General features: G+C 36.3%; 1 protein-coding gene across 5 annotated transcripts in view; it reads right to left on the bottom strand.

The window, feature by feature from the left end:
* Positions 1-10,034, bottom strand: part of CNTLN (centlein) — a 255,643-nt gene extending 245,609 nt beyond the window's left edge. For 4 of the 5 annotated variants that reach the window (XM_039870887.1, XM_039870754.1, XM_039870807.1 and 1 more), the window contains exons 1-2: positions 9,582-10,031; positions 2,850-2,938 (exon numbers count right to left, since the gene is read on the bottom strand). In XM_039870887.1, coding sequence (XP_039726821.1) covers positions 2,850-2,938; positions 9,582-9,941 — 449 coding nt within the window. In that variant the 5' untranslated portion in view covers positions 9,942-10,031. Of the gene's footprint in view, positions 1-2,849; positions 2,939-9,581 lie in introns of all 5 variants that reach the window. The other variant, XM_039870922.1, reaches the window with a different exon arrangement.
* Positions 10,035-13,026: the final 2,992 nt, after the last annotated feature.

The raw sequence follows: 13,026 nt of genomic DNA on the forward strand, positions 1-13,026 counted from the left end.
AAGAAAGAAAGAAAGAAAGAAAGAAAGAAAGAAAGAAAGAAAGAAAGAAAGAAAGAAAAAAAAATAGAGCTATACTTTGAAAAATCTGAGGGAAATTATATGGATATAAAATGTTATGTTCTGCTAAAGTATCAATCAAGCATAAGGACAAAAGAAAGACATTTGCAGGCATGTAAGGAATCAGAAAGTAGACCACTTATGCATGCTTTCTGAGAAAAAAAATTGAAAATATAATCCAACAAAAATAGAAAAGAAATGTGGGATCCTAGAACTGTGGCACTAATTCAACAATACAATGAACAAAATCCTAGGTTGACAGTTTTGAGTAGGTTTAGAAAGCAACTGGTCAAAATTCAAAAGCCAAAAGGCCTAGGGAAGAATGTCTTTAGCCAATATACAAATATCTGAACTATTCTTTATGATAAAAAAAAGAAAAGCAGAAAAGAAGAACAATTACAAATTTCAAGGGTAAAAAAATGTTTTCCAGGAAGAGCAAGGCACAAATATTAAACAGACTTAAAGGTAATATAATTTGGATAATTAACAGACCATACAAAACTATAGTCTATTCAACTTTGACAGTGAAAATATCCTTTTTCGACAGACATAAACTAAATGGCATAACATTTTCCTTTCTCAACAGTTCCAAATATACTCCATGGTTCTTTAGGAAATAAATATTTACATAATTATAAAATTATAAATGCCACTTACAGGTTTCTGATTTCAAAAGTCAACTCAAATTCCAAAGTATCTCATTGTGTGATCTATAGACTAAAACAACAGTATTACCTGGAAAGCTTATTTTAAAAAGATACCTCTGCAACAACAAGGATGGATCTTGAGAATATCATGCTAAGCGAAATAAGTCAGATGGAAAAAGTCAAGAACCCTACGATTTCACTCATATGTAGGATATAAAACTAAAAGCAACAAATAAACAAGACAAATAAACAAAAACTCATAGATACAGACAACAGTATGGTGGTTACCAAAGGGAAAGAGGGGTCAGGAGGAGGTAGGTAGCAAGGAGTAAAGGGAGTCAAATATGGTGACGAAGGAGATTTGACTTGGGTAGTGAACACACAATGCAATATACGGAGGAATGTTTGAGATATGCATTTTACCAAATTATCCAAATATATCTTATTCACACAAAAATTTTGAGAATCATTACTGAAAAGTAGTAACCTCCAAATTTTCCATTATATACCTTATCATAAAAAAAGGCTTTTGAGTTTCGACTCCCAATAAATGTACATTTATTTATAAATTGTATATATGTATATTTTTATATAAACAAATGTATATCGTAGAATAGGAAAAACAGAAATCTTAAAGGATAAAAATGATAACCTAACAATATTTTAATATTTGCTGTCTCAACCAAGAAGAAAGTGAAAATTAAAGATAACTTTAGAAAGTTTTAAAAAATAACAAATTATAAAGTTTAAAAATATATACAAATATAAGAGAAAAGGACAAAGAAAGAATCACAGAAATGACAACTGAAGTCCCAAAATTATATCTTTCTGAAGGCCAGGATGCTGAAAAACAAGAGTGAGACAGAGTGATCACATTTCATCTCAAGAATGACTGAGGAAGTAACAAGGGTACTTCAACAAAAGACTTAATTCTGATCATCGAAAGGGAAAAACTGATTGACAAATTAGACATACAAGCAATATGAGGAGAAACTAATTACACTATTTTAAGAGCTTAAGATAACCAAGGATGGTAATATTAAGACATAGGGATGTATTGAAGATTTTAAAAAGTCAAATTCCAGACACTATTGGAGTGATCCCAAGGCAAGAGACTCCAAAGGTGAACAGAGTTTAAGTAATCAAAAAATGATATTCAGATTATATAATCATGATTCTAATAAAGAAAATAAAAAAGGCATCCATATGCTTAGCTTCTCATTTAGGAAATGTAATAAAATCCATTTAATAGGAAAGCAAGTGTTTTAATTGCTGTGCTAAGTGTCATGGGACTACTGTATACCAAATATCTGATAAGTAGTTAGCATCACTCCACTGTTTCTAATGACCAAGGAGAGGCCCAATAATCTATAGTTAAATGACTGGGCATCCCCTTCAGGATAATACAGAGTGCTAAGTGAAATTCCTCAACCAACCCCAGACCACTCGCTCTACTCTGGCAAGGTCATCCCAGGCTTTCAAGTAAACACTGTAATTATCTTAGGGGAAAACTGAGCCATGTCTAAGAAGGATCATGTATAGGAAATTGCTAATAAGAGCAATCTCTGAGTAAGAAGCCAAACAGGGACTTCCCCAATTTTTAAAAGTGAGCTGTAACAGCTCAAGACAGACAGACAGACAGACAAATTCAAAACACACACACACACACACACAAAGTTACAGTTTTATCTCTTATCTGCAAATTTCCCAAATATGCCAGAATATGAGCAGGAAATATGGCCTATCTAGCTGTACTATCTGGTGAACTGGTATCCACAGAAATAAATTCAATAATTTTATCATGCTTCACATCCATTTGGAAATTGAACGCCTCTGTAAGGCAGCAGTCCCCAAACTTTTTGGCACCAGGGACCCGTGCTCCTATGAGAATGTAACACCTGAGGATCTGAAGTGGAGCTGAAGCAGTGATGCTAGCGCTGGGGAGCAGCTGCAAATATAGGTGAAGTTTTGCTCAACTGCCCACCACTCAAGTACTGCTGTGTGGCTCGGTTCCCAACAGGCAACAGACCAGTACTAGCTGGGGACCCCTGCTTTAAGGGATTAGTGCCAAGTTTTAATTTTAATAACAAACAGAAATAAATTCAACAAATCAAATACTCATGAGACGATAACTTGAGAGCTTACCTTTCTACAACCAAACTGACTGCTTGTGTGATATCTGGATTTGTCACCTGAAGACGTTTCCACAAAGACCATACAAATTCTTTATCAACCTTAAAGAAGTAAAAGATATTTTAAATGCATGCTTTGTAGTTGTAATAGAGGACAAGACACTACATTAAATTAAAAAGTTAAAAAGCAAAATTACTTGATCCCTAGTTCTATAACTAGAAAATAAATTTTTGAAAAGTTACAGCACAAAAGATTTATTTTAAAAAGTTATTAAACTGGTAACCACATTCACTTTAACTATTCCTACTATTCAAATTTGAGGATGTAGATGTTGAAATGCTCAATATCAAAGTAAATTTTCTCTAACTGTGCTTTAGCTGCTGCTTCAATTTCCAGTCCCCTTTTTAGCAAAATTCCTTGAAAGAGTTGCTTATAATCACTGTCTCCACTTCCTCATCACCCATTCACTCTATCACCTCCTCCAGGCAGATCTCCCTCCCCACCAGTATGCTAAAATTACTTTTCAAGGCCCTCTATGCAGCCTAATCCAATGAACAATGGACAGTTTCAGTCCTTAATGCCCAGATCAGTTGTTATCAACTCCAGCTGACTGCTAGGAATCACTTTAAGGGAGTTTTTTTTTAAAAAAAATAGTGACAATCTAGAGATTCTGATTTAATTAGTTTCAGATGAGGTTCAAGTATTTTTTAAAAGTTCCACAAGTGATTCTATGCATACAGGGTTGAGAATCACTGCCCTAGGTGACCTTATTTAACCCCATGCTTTTACTTACATACCGATGACTCTTACACTTCTCTCTTAAACTGCTTCCTCTACCCTTGATCTCCAACTGCCTAGTCAATAATTCCATCTGAATGCCTCTTAGGTATCTCAGATTTAATTTATCCACAATAAAATTTTTGATTTCCTATCCCCTCACAAACCTGTCCCTCTGTGTCTCAGAATATGATACAACCAACTACTCATCTGTTCAAAGGCCTAAAACTTAGGAGTCAATCTCCATTGCTCTCTTCTCCTCACATTTCATATCCAAACCATCAGTAAATCCCATTGGCCTCACCTACAAAATATATCCCAACTCTAACCACTTCTCAACACCTCTATCACCATCACCTTCATCCAAGTCAAGTCCATCTCCTGCCTAACTCCCCACAGTGGTCCCCTAGCCTAGCCTCCTTATAGCTTGAAATCCTCAAATGAGTTCCTGTCAGATTAAGAAAATAATCCACTCTTTACCAAGGACATGACAACACCCAATATTATCTGGTCCCAAACACACCAGTCCAACCTCATCTATCACTCCCCCCTACCCCCACCTTTTTCACAATGACTTTCTTGCTCTATCTATATCAGAGCCTTCATACATGTACCATCCACCAGATTTTCATGTAGATTCTATCACTTCATTCAGGTCTTTGCTTAAATGTCACCTCTTCAAGAAGTCCTCCCTGACTATTATATGTAAAGCTACCAAAACCTACAAGTCTCTGGTAACCCCTTATCAAATATATATATATATATATATATATTTAGCACACTTCATTTTAAAACACTATATCCGGTTGTTCATTTGAGTTTACTTGTGTGACAGATAGTTCTATTTGTAGCTGTCTCCATCATCCATCCTCCTCTTTCTGTTAGTAACAGAAACTATTCTGGCTTTTTTCTGCTCAATTAAAAGATTGGCCTCTCTTGCCTATGGGCTATGTAACTATGTTCTGCCAAAATATATAAGAAGTGTTGCTAGAAATCTTAAAATTAGATTTATGTCTACCAGTTGTGTTACAAATACTTTTTCCAGTATGTTGTTGCTTATTTGGCTTTACTTACAATGAAGTTTTTTGGGGGAAAGGTGTTATTAATTTGATTTATTCAAATTTATCCATCTTTTCTATTATGGCTTATGGATTTTGTGTACCAATTAGAAAGGTTTTCTCTACTCCAAGATTAGAAATATATTTCTCCATACTTCTAAAGTTTTGTTTTCATTTTTTTAATGCTCAAATCTTTGATCTATTTTGTTCATTAAAGGCTTGACAGCCTGAGTATTGGTGAATACTACCTACTTTACCTAACCATTCTTATATATCACGCTTTACTTTATCCTTTTAAAAGTAAGAATTCAGCATTTGGGTATTAAAATGATTTGAGTTAATGACAAGAAATGTCAATATACAAATCATATGTCATAACCTGCTTGAAAGGCAATGAAGATTGGGAAAAGTAAGCTAATGCAACAGTATGTGCCTAACATCTCTATTTTTAAAAGTATGCTGATGAAATTACAAAATCTCTTGAAACCAATACTGTCTATAAATTTATCTTATAGCTTGCTTCCAAAAGAATAGCAAAGGTTGACATGTATTTTCATCTCAACTTTTCTACCTAAAATATGTAACAGGAAAGGTTAACATAAAAATGTAAAAACAAGAGTAGGTTTCCAACACTTACAAAATAACTAAATTATTTCAGCTTAAATAAGTATGACTTACTTATAAAGAACTTAACTCTACCACAGTGAAAGGGACATAGTAAGAAATCAATAAATATCCAATAAAAAAAATTTTTACATCTTAATATATATTTTTATCTTTTTCTTTGTGATGTTGTTATGGTTAATGATTATTTCACATCTCCTCTTCAAACTCCACCAAAGAGAAAGTAAAAACAAATTTTCCTTAAGCTGTTTTTATCATAGAGGCCTGAGAAAAAAGCCTCCTCCAAAGGAAAAGACTTTTCCAGAAACACTCTACTGTTACTAATTGATAATTACAATTTATACCCAGAAGTCATTTTGGGAAGAACTTTTCTAATTTCCAAATTTCTTCAGTTTAAACTCCAGTTATTGATTTCTTTTTTCATATTTATGGTCAGCAACAGTATTTAGATTTTATTTCTCACCTAAAAATACTCAAATGCATGACATCTGATTTGAAAAATAAAAAGTTATTTTGTGTGCAATAAAATGCTGTGCATGTGTTATTATGAGACTATTCTATGTATTAGATTTTGTGAGTGTCTTAGTTATTTAAATGCTATATCATCTTCAATGAGGCTTATATCTCTATTTACTAAAAAGATCTTCTTTCATATAAAAAATGGCCCCCCAAAACACAAAACTAGTTCCAAGACTATTCCAGACATCATTAAAACAAGGAAACTAACCATTGCCAATCCTATTCTTTATATTTTCCCATATTTTCCCTTCCTTTGGAAGCTTCCTTTAAAAATTTTAATAAAAACCTTAAAATTACTTATTATAAAATTATTACTACAGAACTTCTGCACAAAATCAAATAATTTCAAATTTATATTAAAAAACCCTATTCCTTATCACAAAGTTTTTTAAACTCAGCCTATGAATGAGTTGACTAAATGCTAGGAGATTTGGGTCTAAATTATCTTTGCTGTGGATTAGCTTTGACTTTCACTTATCGGCTAGCATGGAAATAAATTTCCTCTTTAGAGACACAGACACCCAAAATTGTCTTTTTTCCCTGGGTACCTCCTTTTCCATCACCTAGTTTAGTCTCTGGCAACATACCAGGACTCCAACTGACCTGTACTGGAAGAATGAATTCAACAAATATATGAAAACTATTTCCTATATTTAAACAAATAATTTGCCTATCAGAACTCAGGGCAAAGAATGAAAGGAGTTTAATTACAAAGTATGTAATAAAGCAGCCACTCAATAAATTATTATGAAAAATAACTGCACAAAAATATTCATCTATTAGAATACAGCTACTAACAGTGATAAGGATTCTAATTGTATATGTTCCCAAATTATTTTTCTCTTTGTGAATGACTGAACAAGGTTACAACACACCTAGATGTCTAACAAAAAATATAACTGCCTGAGTTCTCTGGTCGTATATTCTTAATTCCAACATCCATGTTTCATGAAAATTAGTTTAATCACTGAAGTTGGAATGAACATAAATTTCATTTAAATGTCCTAAATAATTTTTTCCTGAAATCAGTTTATAGGTTTAGTAAATATTGACTGCTACTAAAAAAAGGAAATAAGCTTTGAGACAAACATATATATATAAGCGTGTATATAGATACACATAAATATACATGTATGTGTGTATATATATTACACATACATTACTTCTTATCTGGTATTCTACAAGGGGTAATAAAACTGCGCATACCCATACCCTCATTATCCTTTGTCACAAATAGAACACATTCTTATAATACATAATCAAAACTAAGAGTATGGTGAAGTTAGGTCCTAAATCAATGAATAAAGCATAAATGTCACAGACTTAAAATTACCCATTGAAGTACCCTTAAATGTTACTTAGGAAAAAATTACATTTTTAAGCTAACATCCTACCCTCAGTAAAACATTAATCATGTTTTCTTCAGCTAAGCATTACATGTATGTTGCTTGCTAATCTGGGACCATATGAAAATCACTTTAATTAAATATACAATCTTATATAGTAGGATAAGATGCTCAGATTAAGAGAAATACTTGGAACTGAGATTGTTTTCTATTACATGCTTATTCTAAATCATTCCCATTGAGTGAATTGATACATGGAATCACTCAAACTTTTTCTCCAAGTATATACAATTAAATTCCTATTAAGTTAAATGTGGAAAAAAACCAACTAACCTAAATGAAGCTACTATTTATGAACAGAGACTGATTAGCAGGGTTCTTTTTCCCAAACCATAGATTTGAGCCATTAATGGGTTGTGAAATTCATTTTGTAGATCTGAGCTGCATTTTCTTAAAGAACAGAATTTAAAAGAAAATATCAGTTAATAACAGAGTAAATATTCTTTCTGAAATTATATGTATGTGTATGTTGTGTATACTTACTAGGTTCAAATGTAGAATAAATTTATTTTGGGTTGCAATTTTTGAAAGGTTTGAAAAATATAGGGTTAACACTATGTATTCTTGGGTACTGTAATATCTAGGTGAATAAGTAGCGGAAGAACAAATAAAACAACGTAAAAGTGAATGTTTAATTACTTACGTACTTTTTTACATAACAATCTGGAGTTCATTATTGTTTCCCATGTTTCCCCAAAAGCAGGAGTATGGTTGGACTGAAGTTTTATAGCATGGGATACCACCAATTTAGTCTCATATTACTGGAATGCCTATGATCGTCTAAGTGTCAGTATTACAAAAATCTCAGGAACCATTGTTCTAGGCTAATTATGATCAACTCTATTCTTACAACTGTCTAGTGTACTTCATTCATCTTCCTATTCTACATATGTCCAAGGTCAAGGCCAACACCATGTTTGAAGCCACATTTTTAAAGAATATAATAGTGAATGGATTTGGGGGAGAGGGCTATTTCAGACAGACTGATTTCCATAATCAAGTCAGTCATAGAAAGTAAAATCTTAGTTCCTAAGGGCATAACTACGGGAAATACAGAGTGAGGGGTTTGGGGGAAAAGTGTAGAAGATATGGGCAAATAGCACCTTAAGGCCTCTCAAAGTAACAAAGGCCTTTATCATGATTTTAAATTTTTAAACTACCCAAGGGTTAGGCGTGCAAAGGACAAAATGCTTTATTTCATTAGTATCTTTTATTTATCTCTTTGCTCCTTAACCACTGAAGAACAGAAAACAGCAAAAGGAAAAAGGGCAGCCTCATAGTGTCTCAATTTGTTGAAGCAAAGCCATATTCAATTTCAACAAGATTGTCCTGTTTTTACAGCCTTGACTCAATTAGCAAGGACCTACAAAAGGGGCAAAATAATCCAATAGAACAAACTATGAGAGAACGAATTTCACGGATTTTTCTGAATCTAAACTGATACTGTTCATAAAGATACCTTGGTGTTTAGCAGTTCCTAATTGATTCCACCTTAAAGATAGAGTTACTCAAAGATATACTGTCGAGTGAATTCCCAATATTGAATCCCCCAACCCTGTCTACAGGTTCTGGTAAAATCAAAGAAGTGGTGGCAATTACGCAAAACTAAAGGAAATCACATCTCTCTGAAAATGAGCACACTCAAGCTATCTTAATATACACAAACTCTACAAATAACAGGAAAGTAATGTTGATGCAACTGACGTAGTGAATGACAAGAAAATGAGATTTCTCACTCAAAGATGATGAATTGCTGTAGTTGGTTAATAAGTATCATCTATTGTGTATTAAAATTCCCGGCCCAAGACTCCCTAGAAATTTTTGGTCTGTTTACAACTTTAAGTTTGACTTAAGTTGACTTCAGAACAGGGCAATGTGGGTTTGAAAATTAAAAACAGGTTCCTTCATCGGTGGGTTTTATTTTAATAAAAGAGTTTAAACTTTCCTGTTCAACATTTCAACTCGTTAACTGCACTCTACTCCTGCTGAACCAAGTACCACTACAGTCATGACCGAGAATTTGGACTATTGGGGGAAGGGGGGCACGACTGCGTGTTTTGGCGGTATCTAAGTGAAGAAAATCAAACCCTGGGAGCCGAGGTGAATTCTGCACGACCGGTGTCCAGATAAGGGCGAGAGCCCGAGGTCGGGTAGCCGGGCGCTACTGTCCCTCCAGCACAGAGCAGCGGGTTGGGATGCGCGTGGGAGCCGGGAGGGAGCGCCGGCGGGCGGGGTCGGGTGGGACCCAAACCTGCGCAGCTACGCAGCCGAAGGCAGAGGGAGAGGGGAGCACATCCCCACCGACCCCGGCCCCGGCCCCGCTGTGGAGGGGAAAGGCCGGAGGCCAGAGTCCTCGATACCTGACACAGGGCCAGCTCCTCCTTTAGGGTGCTCAGCTCTTCCTCCAGCAGCTGCGTCCGGGTCACCTTCGCCTCCTCTACCGAAATGCCCTCTAGCCGTTCGGACCCCATGGGCGCGCTGAGGAGGGGAGCCTGAGCCGGAGCTGCCCACTCTGGCCGTCGCAGACCCCCTGACCCTTCTTCGACCCGCCAGGCTATATCGCTTTTGTCCATGGCGCCCTCCCTCGCTGCGTCGGCAAGATCCAAGGTCTCGCTGCTCACTGCGTATACCGCAGCTCCCCGCCCAACACTTGGGGACCCGGGCCCCAAACGTCGCGCTGGGACCGGGGGTTGCAGTGAGGGCTGCGAGCGAGCCGCCATGGTCGCGACTGCTAACGGGTCAAGTTCCCTCTAGGAAACTCCACCTCTCCTTCCCCATCCTGGCAAGCCCGAAGCTCCGAGCCGCGCATGCGCGAGCCTTTTCCCGCCTTGGCGCGCGGGGTCTAGCGCTCGCTGGTCCAGGCCGGCTTCCCGCGGGCCGCGCGCTCGGCGCGAGCGATGCACTGCGCACGCGCCATGGCCCCGGGGGTTAGGCTTTCGGCCCCAGGGGTTAGGCTTTCCGCCCCACGCGCCAGCCCCCGCGTTCCCTGCCCGAGTATCCGGCAACGCCACCTCCTCCCTTCACTGTAAAACCGTCCCGACACTTAGAGCCTGGCTAATATCCCACCTCTTAAAGCCTTCCTTGACAAGCCCCTAACTCCAAATGATCCCTAACTGTGAATTCCTCGCCTTCAAGACCCCTGCCAACTCGTTTGTCACGTTTCATTGACCGCCCTGGAGTGTTAGTTACACAGCTAATCTCTCTAGCGCTGTTGTAAGCTCCTTGAGGATCAGGGAGTAAGTTTTACACTTAAGTGTTTTCTTCACACCCCTTAGCAAAACTGCTTTACCTTACAGCTGACATCCAGCTGACTGATGTCAAGGAGATGTAGGAAGCCTTGGGCTGCGCTGGGACTGTCAGGCAGGTTTCCCATTTGAATTACAACCCTTTGTCTTTTGTTTTGCAAGAGTCATGATTTTCTTTGAATTTTTGTCAGCTGCTTGTGTGTTGGCTGAATATCAGAGAAAGTGTGACCCGTGGTGCCTGACAGTTTGGGTCCTTGTACCAATTTGAAATAGATTGTGGTTAAGGAAACAAGACAAGCTTTCTTTATCCTTCGTCTTTTTTTTTTTCATTTTCTTCTTTCCTGTTTTATAAACTTCGAATAGGCAATAACGTTCTCTTTCTTTTTAATTATAACACGTTCTACTAGTGATGAATTTAGTAAGGAGACACACTGAGCTAGCACTAGAGTTTCATGAAAAGCTAGACTCTCTCTTCTGGAGAAAGGATTCCAGAATACTTCCAGAATACCCATACTGACATGGGTCAAAGAGGACTGTAGAAGTAGGAAGGTAACAGTTTTAACCCATGACGTCTTCATTTAATCAAAATTACTGCTCTGTGGCTTAATCTAGTCAGCATATCAAAAGACACCCTCCCAATTAGAATTCTGTGAAGGCAAGATGAGTGAGCTTCCTTCCCACTGAAGGAAATTTTATAAAAAGATTACAATAGAAAAAGTCTATATAAGCCTGTCCTAAAAGTCACCATACTGAACATTTACCATACGCTGAACTCATTGCTAAGCACTTTTCATCTATGTACTTATTCAGTTTTTACAACATCACAGTAAAATAGATATCCCCATTTTACTAGTGAGAAAACTGAGACGAGAGATTACTGTTCTTTGCCTGAAGTCCCACATCTAGTGAAAAACTAGGATATGAATCCATTTAACTCTAAAACCTGTACTTTGATCCCTACCTACCCTTACTTCATACCTGTTACTTGAAATTCAGTATTAGGTCTGAAAGCATCTGAGATTTCACTGGGCTTAAGACTGGGAATTCTAATCACATAATTCACGTGTTTGGTACAAAATCAATATGAATGCACATTTTTAATAGCTATTTGTTATTCACTCAAAAGGGCATCATTTCATCTGATTATAGAAAGATTCTTTTGAAAAGCAGTGAAATAGATTTCATATTTGACTCAAAAGAAGGATAATATCTTGAATCTATGAATAGGTAGATAATTTTTTAAATTTTCTTTTTATTGTGGTAAAATATACATAACATAAAATCTACCATTATAACCATTTAAAGTGGGTAAAAATAAAGAAAAATTCGTGTCATTAAGTACATTAGCAATGTTAAGCAACCATCACCACTATCTAGTTCCAGAACATTTTCATCATCCCAAACCCAAACCCCATACCCATTAAGCAGTCACTCCCCAGTCCACCCCCCACATCCCCAAGCTTGAGGTAACCACCAGTCTGCTTTCTGTCTCTATGGATTTTACTCTTCTACTCTCTATAAATGAAACCATATAGCATATAGCCTTTCATGTCTGGCTTCTTTCACTTACCATAACAATTCCAAGCTTCATCCATTTTATAGTGTGTATCAGTATTTCATTCTTTTTTTTATAGCTGAATAGTATTCCATTATATGGATCTATCACAATTTGTATAACCATTCATCCACTATTGGGCATTTGGGTTGTTTCCACCTTTTGCCTATTGTGAGTAGACCTGCTATGAACATTTACATATAGGTTATGTTTTGAACACCTATTTCAATTCTTTTGTGTATACACCTAGGAGTGGAATTGCTGGGTCATACGGTAATTCTATGTTTAGCTTATTGAGGAACCGCCAAACTATTTTCCACAGTGGCTGCGCAACTTTACATTCCCACCAACAGTGTATGAAAGTTCCAATTTCTCCACATCCTCACCTTGTTATTTTCCTTTTTCTCAAAATCTTTTCTCTTTATGGCCATACTAGTGGATGTGAAGTGGTATTGATTTGCATTTCTCTAATAACTAGTGACATTGATCATCTTTTCATGTGCTTGTTGGACTTTTGTTCATCTTCTTTGAAGAAATGTTTATTCAATTCTTTGTCCATTTTTTATTTAGGTTGGTTTTTTGTTGTTGAGTTGTAAGTATCCTTTACTAGCAGACAACTTTTAAGAATAGAAACTTGCACATTTTCAGAAATGTAAATAAGGAGTTCTTTCTCGCATTAGTTATTTGCTGAAATGACAGAAATGTGAGAAACATTGTATATTAACATGTGTAACTCTGAAAGATAAGTTAAAGATCTGTAATACTGCCTGAATAAAAATGTCTCAAACAATCAACAACATTTCTCCTGTGCAATTCATTGTTCAAACATTTAAAAGTGATGATGTCTGTTCCGCAGAAATATATTATAAAGTCTGCTGAGGATGAAGTATATTAGAATATAAAAACATGTAATTCTCTCCATATCATCATTGTATAGTTGAAATATTGGGGAAATAAGGGAAATGTGCAAATTAATAAGGTATTTATATCACATCTCTCGTTTTA

Source organism: Pteropus medius, unplaced genomic scaffold, assembly GCF_902729225.1.
Source record: "Pteropus medius unplaced genomic scaffold, Ma_sr-lr_union100, whole genome shotgun sequence".
In the NCBI taxonomy this organism is placed as follows: domain Eukaryota; kingdom Metazoa; phylum Chordata; class Mammalia; order Chiroptera; family Pteropodidae; genus Pteropus; species Pteropus medius.